Source organism: Penicillium concentricum, assembly GCF_028827145.1.
Source record: "Penicillium concentricum strain IBT 3081 chromosome Unknown utg000006l_segment0_segment0, whole genome shotgun sequence".
Taxonomy (NCBI): domain Eukaryota; kingdom Fungi; phylum Ascomycota; class Eurotiomycetes; order Eurotiales; family Aspergillaceae; genus Penicillium; species Penicillium concentricum.
This window is the reverse complement of record NW_026622759.1, coordinates 1,828,164-1,850,472: the sequence shown is the minus strand read 5'-3', so window position 1 is coordinate 1,850,472 and position 22,309 is coordinate 1,828,164. Positions and strand designations below refer to the sequence as shown.

The window sequence follows — 22,309 nt, the reverse complement described above, 5'->3', positions numbered from 1 at the left end:
GCAACGCAATGTTGGTTGGAGCTCAGTGGCCTGACTCAGGATCATGGGGGGCAGTAGGGTTCCGTGGCATCTATTTTCAAAAGTTGTTTAAGTATTCGTTTATGTCTACTAGGCCATCAGTAACACACAAGCTATAGCCTCTTCCATCCGTGCCGCGCTATTTATATCAGTTAAAATCCACACTTGACAGACTAGAATTTCGTTAGTCGACTGAATTGAGCCAGTTTTTCACTCGATCTTCAAGTTGATCAACCAGCCCTTTCGAGTCTCGATTTGAAGAAGATGTAGTAGGCGCCATATTTCTGGCCTTGAGATTTATTCGGGATTTCCATGTGTGGATGGACCCGAACCTGCACTGTCCATGAATGTTTGAAGACAGCCAGTCCAGGGAAAAGAAAGTGCATCGAGAGGAGGACAGGCTGTCTTGACGTTCGCAACGATTGTTGGGGCTAGCCCACCTGCAACCGCTCCAATCCAAGAGCACCTAAATTTGGTCGGCGTATTGCGCCGATTAAAGCGAGTGTTTCATACTCATGGTCAACAGTGGGAGATGTTTCATCTAGTATCTCATTGAAAAGCGGATGCAGCCAGGGGGCGACGAGATTACACGGACCTTCAAGTTCCCAGAATGATCCACAAAGAGTAGACATCATTACTTTTAGAATACATTTGTCAAAAATGATGGTCGTATGAGATCAAAAGCTTCAATTTTGACGCTTGTAAACGCCTGCGAAATCAGGCTATGTTGATTACTAAGGCACATATAACGTATTCGGTAAGCGAGCTGCGCGCGCAAGCCAGCTGCGCAGCCCAAGACACATAGTAAAAGCGATAAATTACAACATGATATTGCAACAACGGTTGTGTATATGAACTTTTCCTTATAGCCTAACACATTTTATATGATATCTAGCTATCATATAGACTTTATAGGAATTTGATAGGGTTTTGATAGAGATATATATATTTCTCGGGTGTAGCGATGTATTTTTTGATACCATGACAATGCAGGCTTTTGATTTAGGCGAAACTGTTAGATAACACTTAAAATGCTTATCGGTTGCTATCGGCAAGAAATTCAATATGATAAAAACGTTGGTTGTTGAAATAGAAATGACAAGTGCATCACTTTTACTATGTGTTTTGGGCTGCGCAGCTGGCTTGCGCGCGCAGCTCGCTTAACTACCGAATACGTTAATACCTACCTAGGTAGGTAGAACTTCAGGTATTTTAACTTTTCTGCCGTTCTAAAGTCAGGCATTCAGGCATAAAATCATATACAGTGGAAAAGGCAGAACACATGTCAGGGGTGTCCGCCTGACCGGCTGGGGGTATCTACGCAGACTTATAACTACAGTGTATGGTAAATTTATTATACTGTAGCTATCAAAAATGAAACTTTTCATTTCATACAAATGGGAGTATCTCCATGTTTTTGGGCGGTTTTGCAAGTCAAAAATGAAACTTTTCATCTCATACAAATAGGAGTATCTCCATGTTTTTGGACGGTTTTGCAAGTCAAAAATCAAGCTTTTGGTCTGTATACAAATCCACGTATGCAGCTACTGTCTTCTGGTTTTGTGTCTTTCCGCATGGTACGGGCGACTAAGTGTGCACAACTCTCCCATTAGATAATATTGCCAGTAATTTAGTCATTCACCCTCACTTGCAGAGTATACAGTCAAAATTGGATTACGTTGTATACTCCACGACGACATGCCTAGCTCTATCGCCAGTGTCGATAACATGAACATTTTTATGGCTGACTGGATCTGTCCGGCATTGGAAAATGGACCTGATTATTTCTGGTATGTCTTTTTATTCATCAACCTCTCGGTCTATTGAAATTACTCACACCCTCTACAGGTTCGAGGCTTTCGACGAACCATGGAAAATCCAATTCAACACGCCCGGGAAAGAGGAATGGGAGGATGTATGGGGTCTGATGGAGTCCGGACGCAAGCTCGAGAAGGGTCTCAAGACCCCCGACTGCGGCGGCAAGACTGCCTCTTGATATTACTCCATGATGGATTTGCTGTGTAGGTTCCTCTGTATGTTTGTCTAATATATGGAGATCCAACTGTACGTACAGATACATTGTTTTACAAGGCGTGGAGGGCACATGGGTCAGTCGCGAGTTCTAAATATCAGAACAATCAGAATGTTATATGCAGTGAAAGTATCATTAATAAACAGAGCAAATAAAATAACAACAGGTACAGGTATATCACTTGATCTAAAAAGAGGTTTAGTGAGGGAAGGAATGACCTCTAGCCTGGATACATAACTTTAGTGTTGTAACTGTCCTGTGAACGAATTCCGAACGAATATTCTCAGCGCACCCTGTCGCAAATTCCACCGTCACTTGTGCCCCTTCCTCTTTCGACATTGTGCCTTAACTTTCTGCTCCCTGACCTCCTGTTCACTCTTCCTCTTCTTCCAATCTCATCCACACGCATTCCCAAACTCATCCACACGCACTACCATACATCGTTTTCATCTACTATTCATCACTTCTATCAACAATATGTCATCTCCTATCAAGCTGGAGGGCTCGCTGTCTGAGATGAAACAGGCGGATGCCCGGCTGCTTGTTTATGCTAGCCTGTGTCATGAAGGAAAGGTGGGTCTTCGTCATTTATCTGACATCTTTCTAGCTCTGTCTAATAATATTATCCATTTTATAGATCGATATGGAGAAACTCGCTGGTCTCCTTGGTATGAAGAAGACCTCGGCATCCACCAACTACTATCGTGCCAGAGGTCGCCTTCAAGCCATTCTTGGTGAGGGATCGCCTATCAACTCTACCGCTTCCAAGCCCGAAACTGCTACCAAGTCTGATCCCGCCGCCAAGTCTGACACCGCTGTCAAGTCTGAGGACCAAAACACTGGTTCCCCAGTCAAGAAGTCGCGCACTCGTAATCCTGGTGTCGACAAAAATGCCTCTACCAAGACCGTGCCTGCCAAGCGCCGCAAGGCAGCTGTCAAGGCTGAGTCTGAGCCCACTGAGGAGTCTGCTCAGACCGACAATGCCGACGACACCGCCAACCTGACCGAGTAGATCACTACTTGTGTCACCACGCCGCCTTACTTTTAACCTTTCCAAGAGGGATATCAGATGGAATGAATCAAACGGAGGAACTGAATCTTGGAATTGTTTTACGCGGCGTCAATGTACTCAGACATGGAAAGGGTGGGCTTTCACATTTGTCTTTAACTTCAAATTCAAATTTCACAAACAAACTCAAGCATAAGTACTCAGAAGTAAACATTGCACGGTAAATCACTCTTCACTTGCTAGACTAGTCGTACATGTTTTGCTCTTCACGCACTTCTCAGTTACCCTGTCTGCGTAATCTGACTGAGGCTGAGCTAGATGGTTTCGGTGGGTTCGGTCCGTTGAGAGTGGTGTTGTAAGTCGCACTGCTATCAAGAACTTCCATAACCACCGTGCTGTTACCCTCTCGGTAGTCGCTCGTCGGTGTTCCATGTGTGCGGTAACCGCCTTGTGGCTTCAGATTTTTCTTGCCAGTCGCGATGTCCTTTCTCAAAAGAATTCGCTCGAACATCTCCAACGAAGCCAACGGCTGGTAGAAAGGTACTTCATGACCGGACTCGTAGATCCGCACAAAGCTGAACAAGTCACTTTGACGAACCTGTCCATGGACAATACCATCCGAAGTGGTGATGTCCACAAAACCTGCATGTTCATACCCTCGGGCATTGGTCTCCTCAGCCACAACTTGTCCACCGAGCCAGTTGCAATTGTAATCACTAGAGCACAAATTAGCATGGTCTCTCTATTAACCTCACGACGTTGGAAAGCTCACGCATCTCCGAAATACAGCGAAACCTGTACTCCAGCTTGAAGCAACTTCCTCACAGCCTCGAGTGTCCCAGACTCGCGGTCGTCGTCACCTGTACTTCCGAACGCATTACCCACAGTTCCTGAGGACTCTGAGTAGTTCTGGTATGCTCCAATCGCAGCTTGGACTTTAGGACTGTTGAGATATTCGACGTAAAAGGCGTACGGGAACGGATCGGGCGTCAACTCTCGCATATCATACTCGTCACGTCCAGAGTAGATATCAAACATTGACTCAACCTTCGAAGCGCAGAAGTTATCCGCAGCAGTGCAAATATCATCCCGGCCGGTCGCGTAGCATTCTCTAGTCCGATCGACGCAGTTTCCTTCACCATAAAGATTGTTGTACCACTCTGCCTGCACGGACTCGTTGTATGGGTTGTAGTCGTATGAGTTTCCGGGGGAGATGGAGAAATTGTAGTAGGCCTGATATTGAATCAACGGATCGAACCAGCCATTTCCAATGAGGACGTTCTCAAGGTCGATCTTGATTGAGTCGTGGGGCTTGTCGTGTGACTTTTTGGCATTTTGTTTGACAAAGTACTCTGGTCTGAAGTTAGCGCCGGTCGTGTGCATGCATACCTGGGGTCCTTACCGTTGAAGATTGGGCCATAGTGCCCCCCGTAACTCTCAGTCGCGAAGTTGATGCCGTTTCTCGAGTACTTGGGGAATGCTCCCATGAACCCTTGTAGTGTCTTCCACATATTCGGGGCCGCACCTGCGGTTGTATTGGGGACTAGGCCGATGTCTGGTTTGGAGTATGTACCGCATGTTCCAAGTTGCTGCGCGTAGTCGGGACATTCCTCGCTGGGCAGCTGGACGATGTTGCCGTCGTTATCCTCGTAGGCTGGAATGGGAGTTGTATATGACAGTCCAACCGTGGCAGGCTGGTCAACGAAGAGCTATCGACGGTTTAGTTAGAATCACGACAAACAATATTGGGGAAAAAAAAGCAAACTTACCATATTGCTCACGTTGCTCCAAGAATACGGGTTGTTGTATACAGTTCCGTCGTAATCAACTCCACATGGCCCTAATTCCTGGAATAGACCAATCATCGAAGACGATCCCGGCCCTCCATTGATCCAAACCGTAAGTGGTGCCTTATTGATTGTCAGTACATTTTGTGAATACTCAAATACCGTCGCAACATACATCTTTAGGGTCACCATTTCTAGCCTCGAAGAACCACCTGTGCTAGTCAGTCGCTGCCTCAAGCTCATCTATATCAGGCATGCTTACCAGAAAATATGCTCGTTTTCACCAACATCAGCGTAACCAGAGTAACTCTTCACATTGGGATCTTGTTCACAAATTCCAGCAGGCACTTCCTTATATCGCACATTGATACCGGCATGTCCTTTCTTGGTAATCAAGTCGGTTGGCGCGGGCACAAATTGTGCCGTGGCCAAGTGCGCCAATGTTGCCAATAAAAGCTTGGTATATAACACCATTTTGGATGAAAATATCTCCAAAAGTTCACGTCGGGGGGTTTTTATATCATTGACTTAGATAACCCCGCACAAGGGATATCCACTATATATATTGCTGGGCTTAAACGCGACAGCCCAGAAACCACTAAGATCGTCCTAATCTCGCCTTTTTAGTCCAAAGCCGACGGATCTCCGACTGGACGTCTCCTGAGGTCCGGAGGTGAGCGAATTGCTTATCTTTCAACCTTATTTGTTCTTTGAGCTTCGAATCAAGTTGGAAATTTTTGTTTTCTACCCCTTACTGCACTCGGCACAATTACATGTATTACATGCTACCATGCCATGCATAACTTGGAAACCCATCATTATTCTTTATATCATCGTTGCCTAGTTATTATATAATCTATCAAAGTTAAGGGCACTTGATCAAAATTAAACCCTCTTGAATGGCAGTCCATCGCCCTTACCAGCATCAACCTGCACAAAGTACCATATGTGCGCCTCAAAGTCCGTCAGCAACGGCAAGCCAGTTCCAGTATTCCCGGCAAATGAGACATCCCCCTGAATAACATCAATATCAGAAGTACTGACGGTAGCATTGTTAGGTGACGTGATCCAATACTCAGGACTGACATGAACATAGCCCATAGTCAACAACGGCAGCTTAGGGACCGGGTCATTGGTGTGAGTGAAGCGGTAGTTGTTTCCCTGAGCCGTGATATACTTCGCCAAAGCCGCGTTCGCCACGCGAGGAGAGGCATACGCATACAACTTAGCCGACGGGTATCCTTTACCCCGGAGATCAGCAGCAGCAAGGGTTGCAATGGCGGCACCGAGACTGTGGCCCACTACGACCAGCTCGTAGTTTGGGTTCTGGGATATGGCTTCTTTCAGTTCTTTGATGACGTCGTCACGGACGAGTTTCCAGGAACTCCAGAAGCCGAGTTCGGCGAAACATCCCTTGCAGAGATCGGGGTTTGTGTATAGGAATGAAGCATCGGTGATCCAGTTACGGATTGAGTACGACCCGCGGAAGGAAAGAACAACCGCTGCGTTAGTGTGATCTACTGCGATGAAGCCAGCAGTATCGGTGATGGTGGTGCTGTGTTTGTGTGAGTATCTTGTCACGGGTATGGATTCCATTTGGGGTTGCTTACTCCGAGAAGTCATAGAATACAGTCGCCCCCGTTTTCTCCACGTCGGGACAGTTGCCTTTCGAACAAACAATCTTGGCGCCCACTTGAGCCGTATAGACATCAAGATAGTATGACGCGGCGGCATACTGGACCCAAAAGTCGAACTGGTTCAGCTCGTTGGTCGAAACATCTAATGATATGTGAGTAATGCAGTCAATGTACACTGGAAAACATGTGTGATATACCTCGAGCCTGCAGTTTACCGGGTAGGGCATGACTCAACGAAGCCACTGCGGATAGAGCCGTGAAGAAAGAGAAACGCATGATGGCTTGTGGTCAATGTCGGTATCCTGTCGAGACTGGAGACATCAACCGCGGGGAATCCACGGCTTTATATGCTTACAGCTGAGGGATCCATATAGTTCTTGACTTGGGTCCGCAATTGCGCAAGCCTTGTTCCCATGATGTACCAAGATATCACAATGTCCGGTCCATGTTCCATGTGAGAAAATTTGGCACAGTTCAGCTTACGGAGGATATTCCCGATTCATACTATGATCGACGAAATATAGATCACGCCCCTTGTTGTATCCAATCGGTCGTAAACCGTGGGGCGGTGGAGCTGAATTGTCTCGTTCCGGTCAGCCCGGCCCTGCAGTAAGATGCAGATCGCGGGGGACTAAAGAACTCCGTACTCCGGACAATAATATGGGATGATATATGTCTGTCGAAATCGGTTTAATTCCGATCACATGCAAACCGATAAATCGGCAGAAGCTTGACCTGCTCGGCCCGAACATGTCTGGGGAAATATTTTTACACCAATTGCCATATACGGTACGGAGTAGCATTGGGATTTATTGGGCTACTATGTAGATCTTTTGGCTATTGCAATATACTCCATGTGGATTCAGACGTTAGTCTGAGGGATTTTCGGCTTTTTTTCGCTGAAATGAAATGAACTTTGAATCGTCAGCAATACTAGAACTAATGGCTTGAACTTTTATTCAACTCTGGCTAATAGATTTCACATTAAACAGCCATCCTTGATGCTAGAGTGCAAGTCGCTCATGCCCACCCGCACGCGGCGATAGCCAGTACGGGGAGTTTGCTTCGTGGCGTTTTCCTTGGATTTCAGGCTTTCCATGCCGGGAGACCCAGCCCGCGCATAGCTCATAGGAGTGGGTTTGGCAGATGCCGCAGTAGGTTCAAGGGCATAGACCTCGACCATCCATTCATACCAGACCTTGCGGTCGTCGGTTTGACGGTACATCGTGGCGACAATCTCACCATTTTCGGGGACACTAAGAGGGGTCTAGGGAAGAAATGTCAGTATGATGGAAAGAAAAGAAGCGAGAGATAAAGTCGGATATTTCAGAAAACTGACCTTCAAGGGGAAGTAGATGGGGAACCAGCTGATCATGCTTGCGCTCTTGGCGTCCATGGTCACCGGGTTGGTAGACAACTCCACATCGTCGTAGAGCACGGTTTCAAAGTAGCCGGCCAGACCGTGACACACACCTCGGTTCTGGGAGGGGAAGGCAAGACGTGTTTGGCGCACATTGTGGGCGTTCGAGATAGTCGACTGCATGGGGGACTGAGTAGGGATGTGTCGGTTCGGGTGAGAGAAAGACCAGGCGGTCTGCACAAAGGGAGTAGGGAATTCAGTAGTGGAGAATGACGACGACGGGGTGGATGCCCGGTTTCCATTGTTGGGGTTGGAGCTTTCAACACTGGCAGGCGTATCAGTAGTGGAGAGGAAGTCAATGGCGTGAAGCATCACGACGTATGGGGTCTCTGGGGCGGCCGGGTTGGACACCGTCTGGTGCACAACATCGGCGTGCAATTTGGGTGCGGAAACCGGAGTGAAATGTGCCGAGTATGAGGCAGGAATAGAGATGCCGTGGGCGGGGTGGATCACGTCGTTCACACCATCCAGACATTCTGGAGAAAGCTCATTGTCCGCAAAGGAGCCCAACAGTTCCGAGACAATGATATCAACATGGGTGTGGCACATAGCCGAGTCTTGGGGTTCGCCGACCGAGCCCGTAGCAGCGGTAGTCGACTGCTGTCGGACCAGAGGTCCTTTCCAGCTTCGCATGTCTGACTGGACCAGGGTGACCTTGCCACCCCAGATTGTGTCGTTGTGTCGCTGTAGCAACACAAACGCGTTCTGGTTCTTCTCCACGGCCCAGAGATCAATCTCCACTCCAGCATCTGCGCTAGCCTTCAGTGCACGAGTGACTAGCGGGCCACGACCAGCTCCCACAACTGCGAGAATCACCTTTCCGTCCGGGTGGGACGTGGCCTTCTTCTGCTCCGCCCAGTCTTTCAACGCCTTGCAGATTGCCTTCTCATACCACTCGTATTTGATGGGGTCCTTTTCAAATACTTCATATGTGATGCTCTCCAGATTGACTGTCAGCGGCTGTAGAGGTGCCTGCAAATAGTCTTGGTATCCCACACCGAACCTCTCAATCGCTGTCCGTGGGGGCTGGCGCAGCTGCAAATTGCGAATATACGAGAGGTGTGGAGTGGGATCGTGGTGCTGCTTCTTGCCAGCCTGTGATAGGCTTGGATAGTCAGATCCAGACAGCGAAGCCTGGTTGGTATCAGGGTCCTCGATATTTTCAAGTCCAGGAATAGGACCAACGCCACAAAGGATAATCCACGGCGCAGTCCGGAGACGCATCATCTTTGCAATCAAACCTTGGTGTGCCTTGGACAAGACTGGGTATCCTTTCTGGTTCTTGAGGAACGTCGAGCCATCAATCGTCAATAAACGCACTGGTTCCGAATGCCATCGGGATTGCACATACAGAGACGGCAGTTGCTTCGGCATAGAAAGGGCTGCGGTTCATATTAGCTTTAGTTCAAGATATTGTTACAATGGCGATAGGCCATTGAAAGGAGGGGTGATCTCATACCAACGAGGAGTCTTGTGTGGTATTTGCAAGTCTTTCTAATTGAATCCCAAGCTTCCCAGCTTCCAAACGGATCAACCTTGAGTGGAGTTCCCTCATCTGGCACCAGGTATTCTGCCCGAGCAAGCGGGGCCAAGTCGCCCATTGTATCAACTTCGGTCTCTGGGTTGTCAACCATCTGCTGCCAAATATGAAACTGGATGTAGGGACCGAGGTCTAAGGCATCTTGGATCGCGCGCGCATAATATATAACACCCTCAGCATGCAAGGAGCCGTGGTGCAACTTTGGGCCAGGAATCAAAAGATATCCAATCCCGCAAAACGCAGCATACGCAACTTCCAACATCAGAACTTGCCGGGACAAGTCTGCAATCAACGGGTCGGGTGAGCATAGATCAATCCAGCTGCTGATCACACCAACCAGTTGACTGGTTGCATCATTCGGGGTGAGATATGAGTCTGCCTTTGAGAGCGGCGGAACGACCATAGGCCGAGTGTTCTGGGTAGTACCCATGGTTCCAACAACATCGTAAGTTGGGGATTCCAGATTGGCCAAATAGGAGGACAACAGGCCAAGAACCCGCGAGTGGAAGTGGGATGTCGTGATCGGGACAGTCATCATATCATACTATAATCAAGTTAGCATTTACGAAGGTAGATGTTACAGGTGAGAGAAAGAACCAACATTGCTCTCATGTACGTTTTGGATGACCCGAGGGGTCACAGTAACCAGTCTGTTGTGCTCATGGTGCCCAATGCAGAACGATGGCCCTGGATCATCGGAAGGATTGTAGCTCTCCATATTGACGGAGAAGTCTGGCGTAATGGTGGGGGTGGTCTGGAACTAGGGATGTGGATAAAACCTCTTGAGCAACAGAAGAGCTAATAAACTTGGTATCAGGCAGTTCTATCCGAAGAAGCCACACGCCTCAGATGAGCTCAGAGTAGTCCAGACAAAAACACACAGGGCGTCAACAAGCTTGAAGATTATCGATCCCTTTGTGGAGAGCGGCAGAATAGAGTGGCGGTGAACCTGATAGGCAGCTGTGGCGCTCGGGCGACCTGCCTTATCTCATATTTTTTTTCTTCGGTATCTCAGCATCTTCTCTCCGCCGAGTTTGCCCTTCAACACACTCTCCCCTTTCACCTCCACCATGTCCGATAACCGATCTGACTCCGAAGGTGGCGCGCGCGCCAAGCGCCAGAAGATGGACGGCGGAGACCCAAAGAATAACCCCTACCTCGCTCACATGTACGAGAACGACAATGCCTCCGACAACGGGGCCCTGGCCAAGTTCAAGCGACACCAGACAACCTCAGCGATGGCGAAGAAGGCCGAAGATGGCGATATAAACCCTTTCAGTGGCAGACCTTTTTCCAGCAAATACTTCTCAATCCTGAAGACCCGTCGCGATTTGCCCGTCCACACGCAACGGTGAGTGTTGCCTGACAGCCATTTTGGAAAGAAAGATGTACTAACTACTTTATTCTAGTGATGAGTTCCTGCAACTCTACCAACAGTCCCAGATTCTTGTCTTTGTTGGTGAGACTGGTTCCGGAAAGACTACGCAGATCCCGCAATTCGTCCTCTACGATGATCTCCCCCAAACCCAGGGCAAAATGGTCGCTTGTACACAGCCCCGACGTGTGGCTGCCATGTCCGTCGCCCAACGTGTGGCTGCTGAGATGGATGTCAAGCTTGGAGAGGAAGTCGGTTACAGTATCCGTTTCGAAGATATGACCGGCCCGAAGACCATCATGAAGTACATGACTGATGGTATGCTTCTTCGTGAGGCTATGAACGATCCCAACCTCAATCGTTACAGCACAATCATGCTCGATGAGGCTCACGAGAGAACCATGGCGACTGATATCCTGATGGGTCTTTTGAAGGAAGTTGTGGTGCGTCGGCCTGACTTGAAGATTATTATCATGTCGGCTACTCTGGATGCGCAAAAGTTCCAGCGCTACTTCATGGATGCTCCCCTTCTCGCAGTCCCCGGTCGTACCCACCCTGTCGAGATCTTCTACACCCCCGAGCCTGAGCAAGATTACGTCGAGGCCGCAGTTCGGACTGTGCTGCAAATCCACGCCACCGAGGGTGAGGGAGATATTCTTCTCTTCTTGACTGGTGAGGAAGAGATTGAGGATGCTTCGCGGAAAATCGCACTCGAGGGAGATGAGATGGTTCGCGAGGCTGACGCTGGTCCTCTCAAGGTCTACCCTCTTTACGGTAGTCTTCCTCCTCACATGCAACAGCGCATTTTCGACCCTGCACCACCTCCTCGCCGACCAGGTGGCCGCCCTGGCCGCAAGGTCATCGTGTCCACCAACATCGCCGAAACATCTCTAACCATCGATGGTATCGTGTACGTTGTGGACCCCGGATTCTCCAAGCAAAAGATTTACAACCCCCGCATTCGTGTCGAGTCACTCCTCGTGTCCCCCATCTCCAAGGCCTCCGCGCAGCAGCGAGCTGGTCGTGCCGGTCGTACACGTCCCGGAAAGTGCTTCCGCCTCTACACCGAGGGCGCATTCAAGAAGGAATTGATCGAGTCGACTTACCCTGAGATTCTTCGGTCAAACTTGTCATCAACCGTGCTGGAATTGAAGAAGCTTGGCGTTGACGATCTCGTCCACTTCGATTTGATGGACCCCCCTGCGCCAGAGACGCTGATGAGAGCATTGGAAGAACTGAACTATTTGGCCTGTCTGGACGATGATGGAAACCTTACTCAGCTTGGTCGTCTGGCCTCTGACTTCCCTCTCGACCCTGCCCTCGCTGTTATGTTGATCAGCTCTCCCGAATTCTACTGCTCTAATGAAATCCTTTCCATCACCGCCCTTCTGTCTGTGCCACAGGTCTTTGTTCGTCCTCCTGCCCAGCGCAAGCGTGCCGACGAGATGAAGAACCTGTTTGCCCACCCCGACGGAGACCACTTGACAATGCTGAACGTCTACCACGCCTACCGAGGCAGTGACGCCCAGGCAAACCCCAAGCAGTGGTGCCACGACCACTTCCTCTCCCAGCGTGCTCTCCAGTCCGCCGATAACGTCCGCTCCCAGCTGCTCCGCATCATGGAACGCCAGGATCTCGAAATGGTCTCCACTCCCTTCGAGGACAAGAAGTACTACGAGAATATCCGCCGTGCCCTCTGCGCCGGTTTCTTCATGCAAGTCGCCAAGAAGGACACAGGTGGCAAGAGCCAATACCTTACCATCAAGGATAACCAGAATGTGCTCCTGCACCCGTCCACCGTCTTGGCTCATGAGGCCGAGTGGGTCTTGTATAACGAATTCGTTCTCACTACCAAGAACTACATCCGTACCGTCACTGCCGTCAAGCCAGAATGGCTTTTGGTATGTTCTCCCATTCTCTTATAATCACTATACATTTTACTAACCCTATTCCAGGATATCGCCCCTACATACTACGATATCAACAGCTTCCCCAAGGGTGACATCCGCTCTGCCCTTACTCGGGCCGCTGATCGTCTCGCGCACAGGGAGAAGATCCGTGCCGAGAAGCGTCGCTAGACCATTTGTTTCTGTTCAGCCTAAAAATTACGCATGATACGCTTGTTTATTCGCACTGCTTCCTTTTCATGACGATGTCAATACATCGAATAGAACTTTTTCTTTCTTGCTTTTCTGTGCCATACCATACTTCCCGGATACTCCTTTTCTGTCATTATGTTGGGCTGGTCTATCAAGACCTGCCTTATTTGAAAGATTTTATCAAAATCCATGAGATATCTTAAAACTCAATGTACTCGAGAGGCTCAGCCTAGTCTACGGTAACAAATCCATGAAATATTCTTCCAAGGATCAATTGTGTGCACAGCCAATACCTTGGGCTCATTAATACACACAAGGCTGATTGCCTAAGATGTTCTGTATGCTCTATTGGAAACAAATGTCGCCATTTAACATACAAAAGAATATCCTCCGTCTCGACTGGACAGTCAGTGCCCATATTGTAATTTCTAACTGTCATTACAAATTACATATACATATAAAGCTCTCAAATACTAATTCAATTGATAGCATACCCAATCCCCTAGATAGAACCTCAAGCAATATAAGTTTCTAACCGCCGTCAGAATTAGTGGCTTCAAACGCCAGATACTATATTGCGTAGTGAAGCAATCCATTATTTTAGCAAATGATTCTCAAGCAAACTGGAGGGTATTTTCACTTTTTTTTGGAGTGAGAACCCCCTTCATTCGCTGCCACCGGGACAGCTGGAGCTTCGATTCCAACGGGCAAAAAAAGCAATTTGCCAAATACAGAGCACACGCCGAATTATGCTCTTTCACCGTAGTCTCAAAATCTTTGCTCATCTCCTGTTTTTGTTTGTCTGGGAGCTCAAACCCTCGAAAGCCGATACAGCACCCACACTCGACAGTGCAATGGCCTCTGCCTTTCTTCCTTTTGGACAGATGCCTCTGCTCACAGCATCCACATTCCCGACTACAACATCCACCTCGATCGGAGCAATCCTGAACCATTTCTTCTCGCATATACCAATTAGCATCACGCCTTAGGCTATCATAGCGCTCTTTGACCTCAGAATGAAAATTGTACTCTGCTTTGTAAAGGGCGTACTCCTTTCTTGGATATTGCAACTGAGTCCTTTCAAGCTGGGTCTTTGTGTTTTGTAATTGAGTCCCATCAGACCTCCCATCAGATTCGATGGCCATAGCCTTTTCTAAGGCCATAACCTTGTGGTGTAAGTATTCCTCACGCTGCGTTAGTTCACGTAGCTCGTGCTCGGCAAGAAATAACTCCGTGAGTTTGAACCGAAGGACGGGAGTTGACCCGTATCGCAGCAATTCTTTACTATTCAGGTCGAAGCAAAAGATTTTATCGTCAGGTCTATCGAAGAGCGCCATAATCCTATCGTGTGTGGATCTACAAGATTGGTATGAGTAGAAGGCAAGGAAGATTCAGCGGTACGTACCTCTGGGGTAGGAAGTAGGAATGAAATATGGAAATCTAGGTAAAGATATTAAAGCAGAAGGAATGTGAGTCGGGTACGTAGAAATGAAGTTTCTTTCGTCACTAGGCCGACGCCCAAAATAGATTAGTGGACGTTTACATGTGGACGTAGTATATCCAATCATGACGCAAATATGAGAACCGAAGACCTCAGATATATCATGCACTCCGAAGGATGAGAAGCAGAAAAACAGATCAGTTAAGGGATTACAGGGATGGAAACGATGGAAAAATTACATAGGTACATGCCCAGTCAGATTACATAGATTATATAACAAAATAAGGGTTCCACCTGGGCATGGTTGGGAATCCAGATTGATATGGAAGTATGAGAAAGCATATGTAGGATTGCTAGTGTAGGTTATATTTTGAAAGACATATGGTTTCGTTCATGTAATAGTTGTGAGGGGAAAATGAGAAGTGAGAGAAGTGAGAGAAGACCAATGGCATATAGTGGGTGGTAGAGTTGATATACGGTTGATACCCTGAGCGCTATACCCCTTCGTACACACTGTTCGAAGAGGAAGGAACGGCCTGAAAAGTTAATTCACTCTCAAGCTTAAAAGCAATTTCGTGTTCTCTTGATCTTTCACACATTTTTTAGATCGAAGTGAAACAGATCGCACTGCCGTGGAGATGAGGTCAAAATAAGGTCGGATATCAAACAACAACCCGCCAGTCATCGTGAAACGGCGGAGATCAAGTATGAAGATATCTTCATTTTTATTGGCCAGGACCTACAACCTGAGGCTGTCAGTTTATCTCATCCACGGTTCAATGCTTACAACTCGACGGTATGATCAGAACAGCTTTAATTCACTCTTGTTGATCTTTCAAGTTATAGAAGGATTTACCGAAATTTTGACTGAAATTTGAAAATTCAACAAATACTTGCTATGCATAGACTCAAGATCTATGAAAATTGACTAGGGATCAAAGGATTTATCGATTTGAAGCAAGAGTGAGATCAAACTAAGCCATACTCAATTTAAATTTAAGCGAAGTTACAGGTGTGATCTGAAGGACTGGGTGCACCTGCCTTGAGGTATATAAGTAAACTAACCTTCCGTAAAGTACAGGCCTGCACATCACAAAATATCTCATACGGGTACAGATAATCATAGCTACAAACACAACTTATCCCGTCTGTCGTTGCAGGGACCCTAACGCCTGGAAGGGCCAGCTTACCGCTGGCATGTGTAGCCTGGGTGGGCTGGTTCTGGTTTTGGGGACAGTGATGTGGGTTATCTGGTATGTATAGTCTGACTCGCTCTCTCTTGCTGTATGCATCGTTCTAATAGATATATGCGTAGGTTCAATGCCCAGCAAGCCCGGTTGAGGAACCCTCAGAGTGTGAAGACCGAGGAGTACCTCCTGGAGAGGAAAGAAGGGAGGAAGAAGAACCAGCGTCCGTGGTGGAAGTTGTGGGCCAAGAAAGGTGAGTAACTTGGGGAGCGCTTGTGAGAAGTGTGGGTCTTGGAAAGTATGCCAATACTAATCAAAAACGTCTCTCTAGCCAAGAAGCTCTCTCCCCCGTGCGCCAACAAAAGCAAGGCCGAGCAAGATGCCGTGAAGTCCTCCCAGGCTGGCGAAGCCGAGGAGAAGCAGAACCTCTCCCCTCGCCTGACAAAATTGTGTGACATGAAGTTTTGTCCGCGCTCTTTATCCCAAGGTGCTCGCGTTGGACTCAGTTTTTCAATTGCAACGACAGTCCCTTGGCCGTGCTGCCCAGTTGGGGGGACGTCCCCCACGTTCAAAGGACAGACTCCGGGTCTCGTCTGGAGTTCATCGCGCTGCGGGGCGGCCTGCGCCTCCTCCACCAGCCCGAGGACGTCGACTCTGACGTCCTGTCCGACATCAGGGAAGTCCTCAGGGGCAAGGGGACTGGGTAAGAGGAGGAAAAAGAAATGATCATGTTGATTTCTGTCTTTTTGTTCTAACTACCTACCCCGGAACCGACCGGGATGGTGGATACGCCCATATTCTTCCTCGCGCAGGCCGACCCCCCTGCTGCTCAAATAGTACACATGGATGTACTATGGTTTGGTTTTGTTTGGACTTGGATTTGTTTTTGGTTTGGTTTGGTGTTGGGCTCGTGTTGGATTGGTCTTGTTTCCTTTTGGTTCTGTCTTGGTCTTGTCTTTGGGGCTTTTGTTTTGGGGTTTCTATATCTATATACCCATGGTCCATCCCCCCGGGCCCCGCTGGAGTTTTATTCTGGATTAGTATTATTAATGAAATTATGATTCCTGGATATCATTCTTCGTGTCTGTTTCTATGTGTCAGAAGGGACTACGTCGAAGTGTATGGTTCAATGTGAGATCGATTGAAGAGTTGAAAAGCTAAGCTCTGGACTATGAAGTCTGACACTATGTACGAAGACTTATAGGACTCAGGGTTCAAAACTCCATACAAATTCAGATATCTCCATATTCAAAATCCAATGTACATAGGCTCAGCCTAGTCTACAGTAACGAAATCATAAAATGTTCTTCCAAAAATCAATTGTGTGCGCGGCCAACGACTTGGGCTCGTTAATACATACAGGGCTGATTGCCCAAGGTGTTCTGTATGCTCTATTGGAAACAAATATAGTCATTTAATATACAAAAAATCTCCTCCGTCTCGACTGGACAGTCAGTGCCCATGGTTAGAGGGATAAAAAAAAAACAGAATCCACATCTCAGCTGGCAAATAATGTGGACTCGGCAACAGGAGCTGTGCTTTCCAGTGATGGTTGATCTGCACTGGTTTCTCGCCGCCTATTTCGCTTATTTGGTTTCCGTGGAGACGAAGCTGACGTAGATCTGGCGAGGCTGATCCTAGTAGAAGTTCTAGTGAAATTGCGACTGAGTTGTGGATTTAGGGGTTGAGAGGTCTTGAGGGGTGTGATGGTTTCGACGGATGGAGGGATGGTTTCTTCGGTGGTCGGGTTGTGGGTGTCTTTCGTGGAGGGGTCTGAGATGTGGTGTTTGCGAAGCTCGTAGATAAGTTCGCGGAGTTGGGCAACTTCGCCCTTGAGCGTGGAAATATCCTCATTTACTGTGTTGCCAGAAGGTGTTTGTCCCTCGGAGGCAGGTTTTCGGCCTCGGCCAATGGCAGTAAAAAGAGCATTATCTGCATGCTGATCGGCCAGCTTGGCATTGCGATGGGCGAAGGTATTCTCTGCCGGCACTTCAATTTGGCTCAGGTATTCTCCGAAGGTGTTTCCAAAGTCGTAACACTTCTGCCACAAGGGGCGGTCAATGTTCTCCTTTGGTGTTTGCTTGGCAGCCTTAGACCACCGCTTGGGATCGGCATGGACGAAAGGTCCTGAGTCCGACTGTCGTGATAAGAGTCTTGGATCAAAGCCACTGTGCACGGCGGCTCTCACCAATGCATCCGATGCGTCTAGTCGGTCACAGGAGTCGCAGAGGCCGACCATTCGCCCAAGCAATCTCTCGACGGAGTCGACACGGTGATCCGTTGACGACAAGAGGTATGTGACAGCTCGTTTCAAAACGTTCACACCCTTATCCCAGTCCCGTCGGAGGCTGTAGAACCGTAGATATGTGAACAGGGTTTCCCAACTATCAAAGAAACCTCCACCCCGTGCAGCTTGGAGCCAAGCGTCGGCTCGATCGGGTTGGTCGAAACGTAATGCGGCGCCTATCAAGGCAGCATAGATGACCGGATTGCTGCTGTTTAGAGATGGAACGATGAGATCCATACCATTGACCGTTCGGTGCTTATAAACTCCCCTGCTCCCTAGATTGACAGAGTAGCCTTCTCCACCGAGCATCTTCAAGAACAAATCGAAATCCTTGAGATTTTTCGATTTTCTGAAGAAGGTGATGATTGTGATCACAAGTGAAGGGTTGAGGAAGAACCGGTTCGGCAATAATGTCCGCAGAAGCAGCTCGACGAGGTCATTTTGGCGGGTCTGGCCAAATGCCATGATCATGAGCCGGAAAGCTGTTGGTCGATCCGGGTCCCTCGAGCTCAAGATGTTGTTGGATATCCGCATAAGCAGTTCCTGGAGAGACATCTGCTGGCTCGTGTAGACTGAAATGTCGTTGGTGAGCTCGGCATCGAGGGTCTCGCGCTCTCTTTGCATCTCGCCCAATTGACTCGCGGCATAGTCCTGCGTGATATCACTGTATGTGGCGTGTCTGTTCGTTTTCAAGGTGTTCATTCGATGGCGAAGATGATTCAACTCCTCCAGGAGCTGCGAGACGTTTACCTGGGGAGTCTCGAAATCTGCCGCGTAATTCATTGAGACGCCCGAGTAACGATGTGCGATGGCCGGCCGTAACAAAATCCGGATAGCGAATTGCCTTAAGGCAAGTTTCTGAATGGCCTTGAGACGAAGATCATCCTCCAAGACCCAGCTAGGTAACGTCTCCTGCGGAAGGAAGATCTCGCTCTCATCCTGCTCATCAATTGTGTGTTCGTCCTCCTCGGCGGGCTGGTTTTCCACCATCCGAGCTGCGACCGCGTTGAACCGTGTTCTTTCTGTGTGGAAAGCCCTTATTCTGTTGAAGCCGGTTGGGGATTGAATGCCGAGAGGGAAGCGAGGAACAGTGCCGAATCCCCTCCCTTGTATTAGACGATTGAGTCCTCGGTCTTCTCTTCGTGATTGTAATGACGCCAAAATGCGCTCCTCTTCGTCCACCAATTCGCTCACTTCGGCCTTCACCGCGGCAATCTTTTCGTCCCAGTCATGTCGTCGGCGATCCTTCACGCTTGCATCGGCAATAGCAGCGGCGGCGAAAATGCTGCCGTAAAGTGCGGTAACGGAGTTTCCAATTCGAAGTCGTCTCTTACTGGCGGTTGCTGCACGTGAAGTAACGCCGTTGGCAGTAGTGCTCAAACACCCGACACAGCGGCAGGACGACTGCTTCGAAACAGTACGGGACCATAAACCCTGCATTCTCAGGGCATTGCTATCGCACAGTGATCCAAAGGGTAATATTGCAAACTAATAATCAATTGGACTCCTCCCGGAGCCCCGTCGCAAGTAGGGGTATGGAAATAGATGGGGTAACATGCAATGCAGCAAAATAATCTTCCAAGGTTGCACTTCCGCAAATGCTCGGGTCATCATGCAAACATTACAAACTAGCTAAGACCCCATATCTCCTGGACACCATTGAACCAAGAGCTTTAGACCTATCTACTGTTTTAATTTCCCGAACGAATTTCTTTTCTTACGATATACAATGGTCAATAAATTGTTCGGTTTCGCTGCCGGGGTGCTTGCGTTGAGCGGGCTTGCCAACGCCCATGGCTCGCATTCCAATGACCAAGCTCCCTCAGATGATTGGGCCACGAGACACATGATAGGTAAGACACGATGTTGATGCGCCAATGGAGAAGTTGACGTTTGCTAAATTTGTGATATCCAGAGGAACACCACATTGAATCCTTTGACCCGACCTCATTCTTCATCCTCCACGACTACGATGGCTCAGGGACATGGACACCTGACGAAGTCCGCAAGACATACGGCCTCAACGACGAATCCAATGCCGGTGTCAGTGAAGAAAAGAAACAAGATGCTGTGCGCGCCGTTTTTGACCTTTTCGACCCTGCTAACACTGGGGCTATTGACCGGGAGGACTGGCTGGCGGGCATTGCTGCGGGTAGACGGTTGCCCGATCTCGGCTACGGCCCCGGACACCATGGTGACCTCGAATATGAGTACGAGATCCATCACTTTGAAAAGTACCATGGCGATGATACCACGGAGGCGGACTTGACCCACCCCGAAGATATTGAGCATTTCCGCAAGCATGACGAGGAGGAGGATGCTGCTATTGCCCTCGAAAAGCTGGAGCAGATTCAAGTTGTCGAGGGTAATATTCCTCAGAAGTTCCGCCGGAATTTTTAGACTGTTGAGGTGACGGTTCTATGCTTCGTTTCTATGTATATACGCGCTTTACATATCAGCTTTGATCAATTTGAGCCTCGCGGTTCATCCAACACATCCCCCTCTAACTTGCGAGATATCTATGCATATAATGCTTCCAAGAGGAAATATATCAGAAGCCAAAGCAGCTATTCAAGACCTTGAATTTGGAAGCAGCGGATATAATGATGAATATCCAGCCATGAAATGAGGCAGACCCACCAATACACCATGTACGAGATGGGAACTTATGACTAAAGACCCCGGAGGAGAGTATTGAGACGCTAAAGCTCAGGGAGAGAGATGATTCATGACAAAAGGCGCCAGTCAACGCCAATGCCGAACACAGGGAAAGAATGGAAAAGAGGCATTGGGAGAACAAGGAATTGCTAAGAGCTGAACTATCCCTTTATACTTTGACTTGTCTTCCGGGAACTGGCTCTCAGTACTCCGCAGTGTAGCCCAGCCTATCGTTTGAATCGACGACTCTGTAGTATAGGTGTTAGCATCAAAATTAACCCGCCTAGCTTGAGGAGAGTTCTCAAACTTACGAGTATTGTTTCGTCAACGTCCCTTCTCCGCCCTTCGACAGATCAATATTGAAAACGTAGAAGTTGCCATCACTAGTGACAACCATGACTTGAGGGGTGTTGCTACTCATGGCAACCACACTCCTCATCGGTCCGGGGCCTGTGTTTCCACCAGGACCTGGATTCAATCGCGGTATTTTGATCCAAGCAAAGTCACGCGCTGGCTCCCACATCTCACTGACTCCCTTGGGAAGATATCCACCCACCCTAGCGGCAACTGCGCCGCCGACGTTTTGAGACGTTCGACGAAGCATCCCCATCAAAGTGCCATTGTGCTTCCGCAAGGAAGAATCTGAGCCAGCATCGCCGCCTGTCTCGTCCTCTTCGGGTGAATACCCATAGTTATTTGGCGGAGAGCCATGGTCCCGACCTGGAGAATGCGATGAAGAGCCGTCTGGTGATGGTCCTTGGTGAGTCAACTTGAAGATGTGGACGGTCTCGGTGGACGAAGAGACGCATAGGAGTGTGGATGTGGTGTTGAAGGACATGCTGTAAATTCGTGATGGCATGGAGCCACGTCGGAACTGGTACAGCTTGTGGCCATCTGGGACTGAGAAAATACGGATGATAGTTCCCTTATCTGAAGCAGTAGCAAGTAAAGTCCCATCGCTATTCAACGCAATGAGTGCCAGAGGGGAGCGGTGAGCTTCGATGACGTTGATAGCTTCTAGCTTTACGGCATCAAAGATTAGAACGTCCCCGGTTGTGGGAGATACATGTGTTGTTCCAGGTGGCGCATGTGCTGGTGTGTTTGCAGCTGCAGGGGCTTTTTGTGGAAGAGGGTATGCCATGTAACAATTCTCTGAGGATGGTGCAAGGGCACAAATTGCTGTTGATTTGTCAGAACTGGGCAAACAGCACGTTGAAAGGAAAGAAGAAAAATCAGGCGCAAGAGCTCTGTACCGTTGGGGTTTGGTGAAGTATCAATGGTGGACAAAAGCTTCATGGTCTGGATATCATAAAGGTAGATCTGATCCTCAAGGACGATAACAAGTCGCTTGCGGTTCAGCTTCACTGCAAGAACCGTTGTTGGAAACGTTAATTCACATATTGTGCATTGTCGCTATTCCAAATGTTAGTTCCGTGTCTATATGAAGTGTCTATAATGACATGAAGATACCTTTGTGTTTTGAATCTGCAAGCGTCTGGGTGATAAGATAAGGGCTACAAGAGAGGTCGAGAATAGCATCTCAATGACAGCAATATTCCCCTCTTTAGCTTCGTAGCTCTTGGCAAATGGTTCAGTTGTGAAGATCTGAAATCCCTTAGATGTTGCTATAAATGCGGTCAGTGGACATCCAACGAACAGAAACAGTTCCGGAAAAGGACTCACCCACAGCCAGGTAGCTGTAGTCCTGATTAAATGTCACGAAATTCATGGCCATTTTTGCAAAATTTCAGGATAAATGAAATCAATGAGATTGATACAAGGCAACCTTGGACCTCTCGGAGGTCGGAGATACCCCGCT

The 22,309-nt window shown here is 48.4% G+C and overlaps 10 protein-coding genes across 10 annotated transcripts; 5 read left to right on the top strand and 5 right to left on the bottom strand.

Moving 5' to 3' along the window:
* Window positions 1-1,746: 1,746 nt before the first annotated feature.
* On the top strand, window positions 1,747-2,014 carry N7517_010891 (uncharacterized protein; the record flags this gene model as incomplete). The annotated part of the gene is made up of 2 exons (XM_056728614.1): window positions 1,747-1,808; window positions 1,867-2,014. 2 exons carry the CDS (start codon window positions 1,747-1,749, stop codon window positions 2,012-2,014), a joined length of 210 nt encoding a protein of 69 aa, XP_056574429.1.
* Window positions 2,015-2,527: 513 nt separating this feature from the next.
* N7517_010890 (uncharacterized protein) lies at window positions 2,528-3,062 on the top strand (the record flags this gene model as incomplete). The annotated part of the gene is made up of 2 exons (XM_056728613.1): window positions 2,528-2,623; window positions 2,688-3,062. 2 exons carry the CDS (start codon window positions 2,528-2,530, stop codon window positions 3,060-3,062), a joined length of 471 nt encoding a protein of 156 aa, XP_056574428.1.
* A 274-nt stretch (window positions 3,063-3,336) lies between these two features.
* N7517_010889 (Peptidase S10 serine carboxypeptidase) lies at window positions 3,337-5,320 on the bottom strand (the record flags this gene model as incomplete). The annotated part of the gene is made up of 6 exons (XM_056728612.1): window positions 3,337-3,775; window positions 3,832-4,411; window positions 4,462-4,768; window positions 4,829-4,969; window positions 5,022-5,058; window positions 5,109-5,320. 6 exons carry the CDS (start codon window positions 5,318-5,320, stop codon window positions 3,337-3,339), a joined length of 1,716 nt encoding a protein of 571 aa, XP_056574427.1.
* A 411-nt stretch (window positions 5,321-5,731) lies between these two features.
* On the bottom strand, window positions 5,732-6,759 carry N7517_010888 (lipase family protein; the record flags this gene model as incomplete). Its single annotated transcript, XM_056728611.1, has 3 exons — window positions 5,732-6,401; window positions 6,457-6,625; window positions 6,681-6,759. 3 exons carry the CDS (start codon window positions 6,757-6,759, stop codon window positions 5,732-5,734), a joined length of 918 nt encoding a protein of 305 aa, XP_056574426.1.
* A 703-nt stretch (window positions 6,760-7,462) lies between these two features.
* Window positions 7,463-10,161, bottom strand: N7517_010887 (protein arginine N-methyltransferase; the record flags this gene model as incomplete). Its single annotated transcript, XM_056728610.1, has 4 exons — window positions 7,463-7,750; window positions 7,823-9,285; window positions 9,363-9,987; window positions 10,045-10,161. The coding sequence occupies 4 exons, from the start codon at window positions 10,159-10,161 to the stop codon at window positions 7,463-7,465; spliced, it is 2,493 nt and encodes an 830-aa protein (XP_056574425.1).
* A 352-nt stretch (window positions 10,162-10,513) lies between these two features.
* Window positions 10,514-12,896, top strand: N7517_010886 (DEAH-box ATP-dependent RNA helicase PRP43; the record flags this gene model as incomplete). The annotated part of the gene is made up of 3 exons (XM_056728609.1): window positions 10,514-10,794; window positions 10,853-12,719; window positions 12,774-12,896. 3 exons carry the CDS (start codon window positions 10,514-10,516, stop codon window positions 12,894-12,896), a joined length of 2,271 nt encoding a protein of 756 aa, XP_056574424.1.
* Window positions 12,897-15,137: 2,241 nt separating this feature from the next.
* N7517_010885 (uncharacterized protein) lies at window positions 15,138-16,246 on the top strand (the record flags this gene model as incomplete). Its single annotated transcript, XM_056728608.1, has 5 exons — window positions 15,138-15,154; window positions 15,435-15,611; window positions 15,674-15,798; window positions 15,877-15,994; window positions 16,072-16,246. Coding segments are annotated over 5 exons (612 nt in total), but the record flags the coding sequence as incomplete, so codon positions are not given.
* Window positions 16,247-17,043: 797 nt separating this feature from the next.
* On the bottom strand, window positions 17,044-19,272 carry N7517_010884 (uncharacterized protein; the record flags this gene model as incomplete). Its single annotated transcript, XM_056728607.1, has 1 exon — window positions 17,044-19,272. One exon carries the CDS (start codon window positions 19,270-19,272, stop codon window positions 17,044-17,046), a length of 2,229 nt encoding a protein of 742 aa, XP_056574422.1.
* A 289-nt stretch (window positions 19,273-19,561) lies between these two features.
* N7517_010883 (nucleobindin SSP120) lies at window positions 19,562-20,232 on the top strand (the record flags this gene model as incomplete). Its single annotated transcript, XM_056728606.1, has 2 exons — window positions 19,562-19,685; window positions 19,748-20,232. 2 exons carry the CDS (start codon window positions 19,562-19,564, stop codon window positions 20,230-20,232), a joined length of 609 nt encoding a protein of 202 aa, XP_056574421.1.
* Window positions 20,233-20,692: 460 nt separating this feature from the next.
* Window positions 20,693-22,225, bottom strand: N7517_010882 (phosphoinositide binding protein ATG18; the record flags this gene model as incomplete). The annotated part of the gene is made up of 5 exons (XM_056728605.1): window positions 20,693-20,738; window positions 20,802-21,669; window positions 21,744-21,903; window positions 21,961-22,115; window positions 22,174-22,225. The coding sequence occupies 5 exons, from the start codon at window positions 22,223-22,225 to the stop codon at window positions 20,693-20,695; spliced, it is 1,281 nt and encodes a 426-aa protein (XP_056574420.1).
* Between the last annotated feature and the right edge of the window lie 84 nt (window positions 22,226-22,309).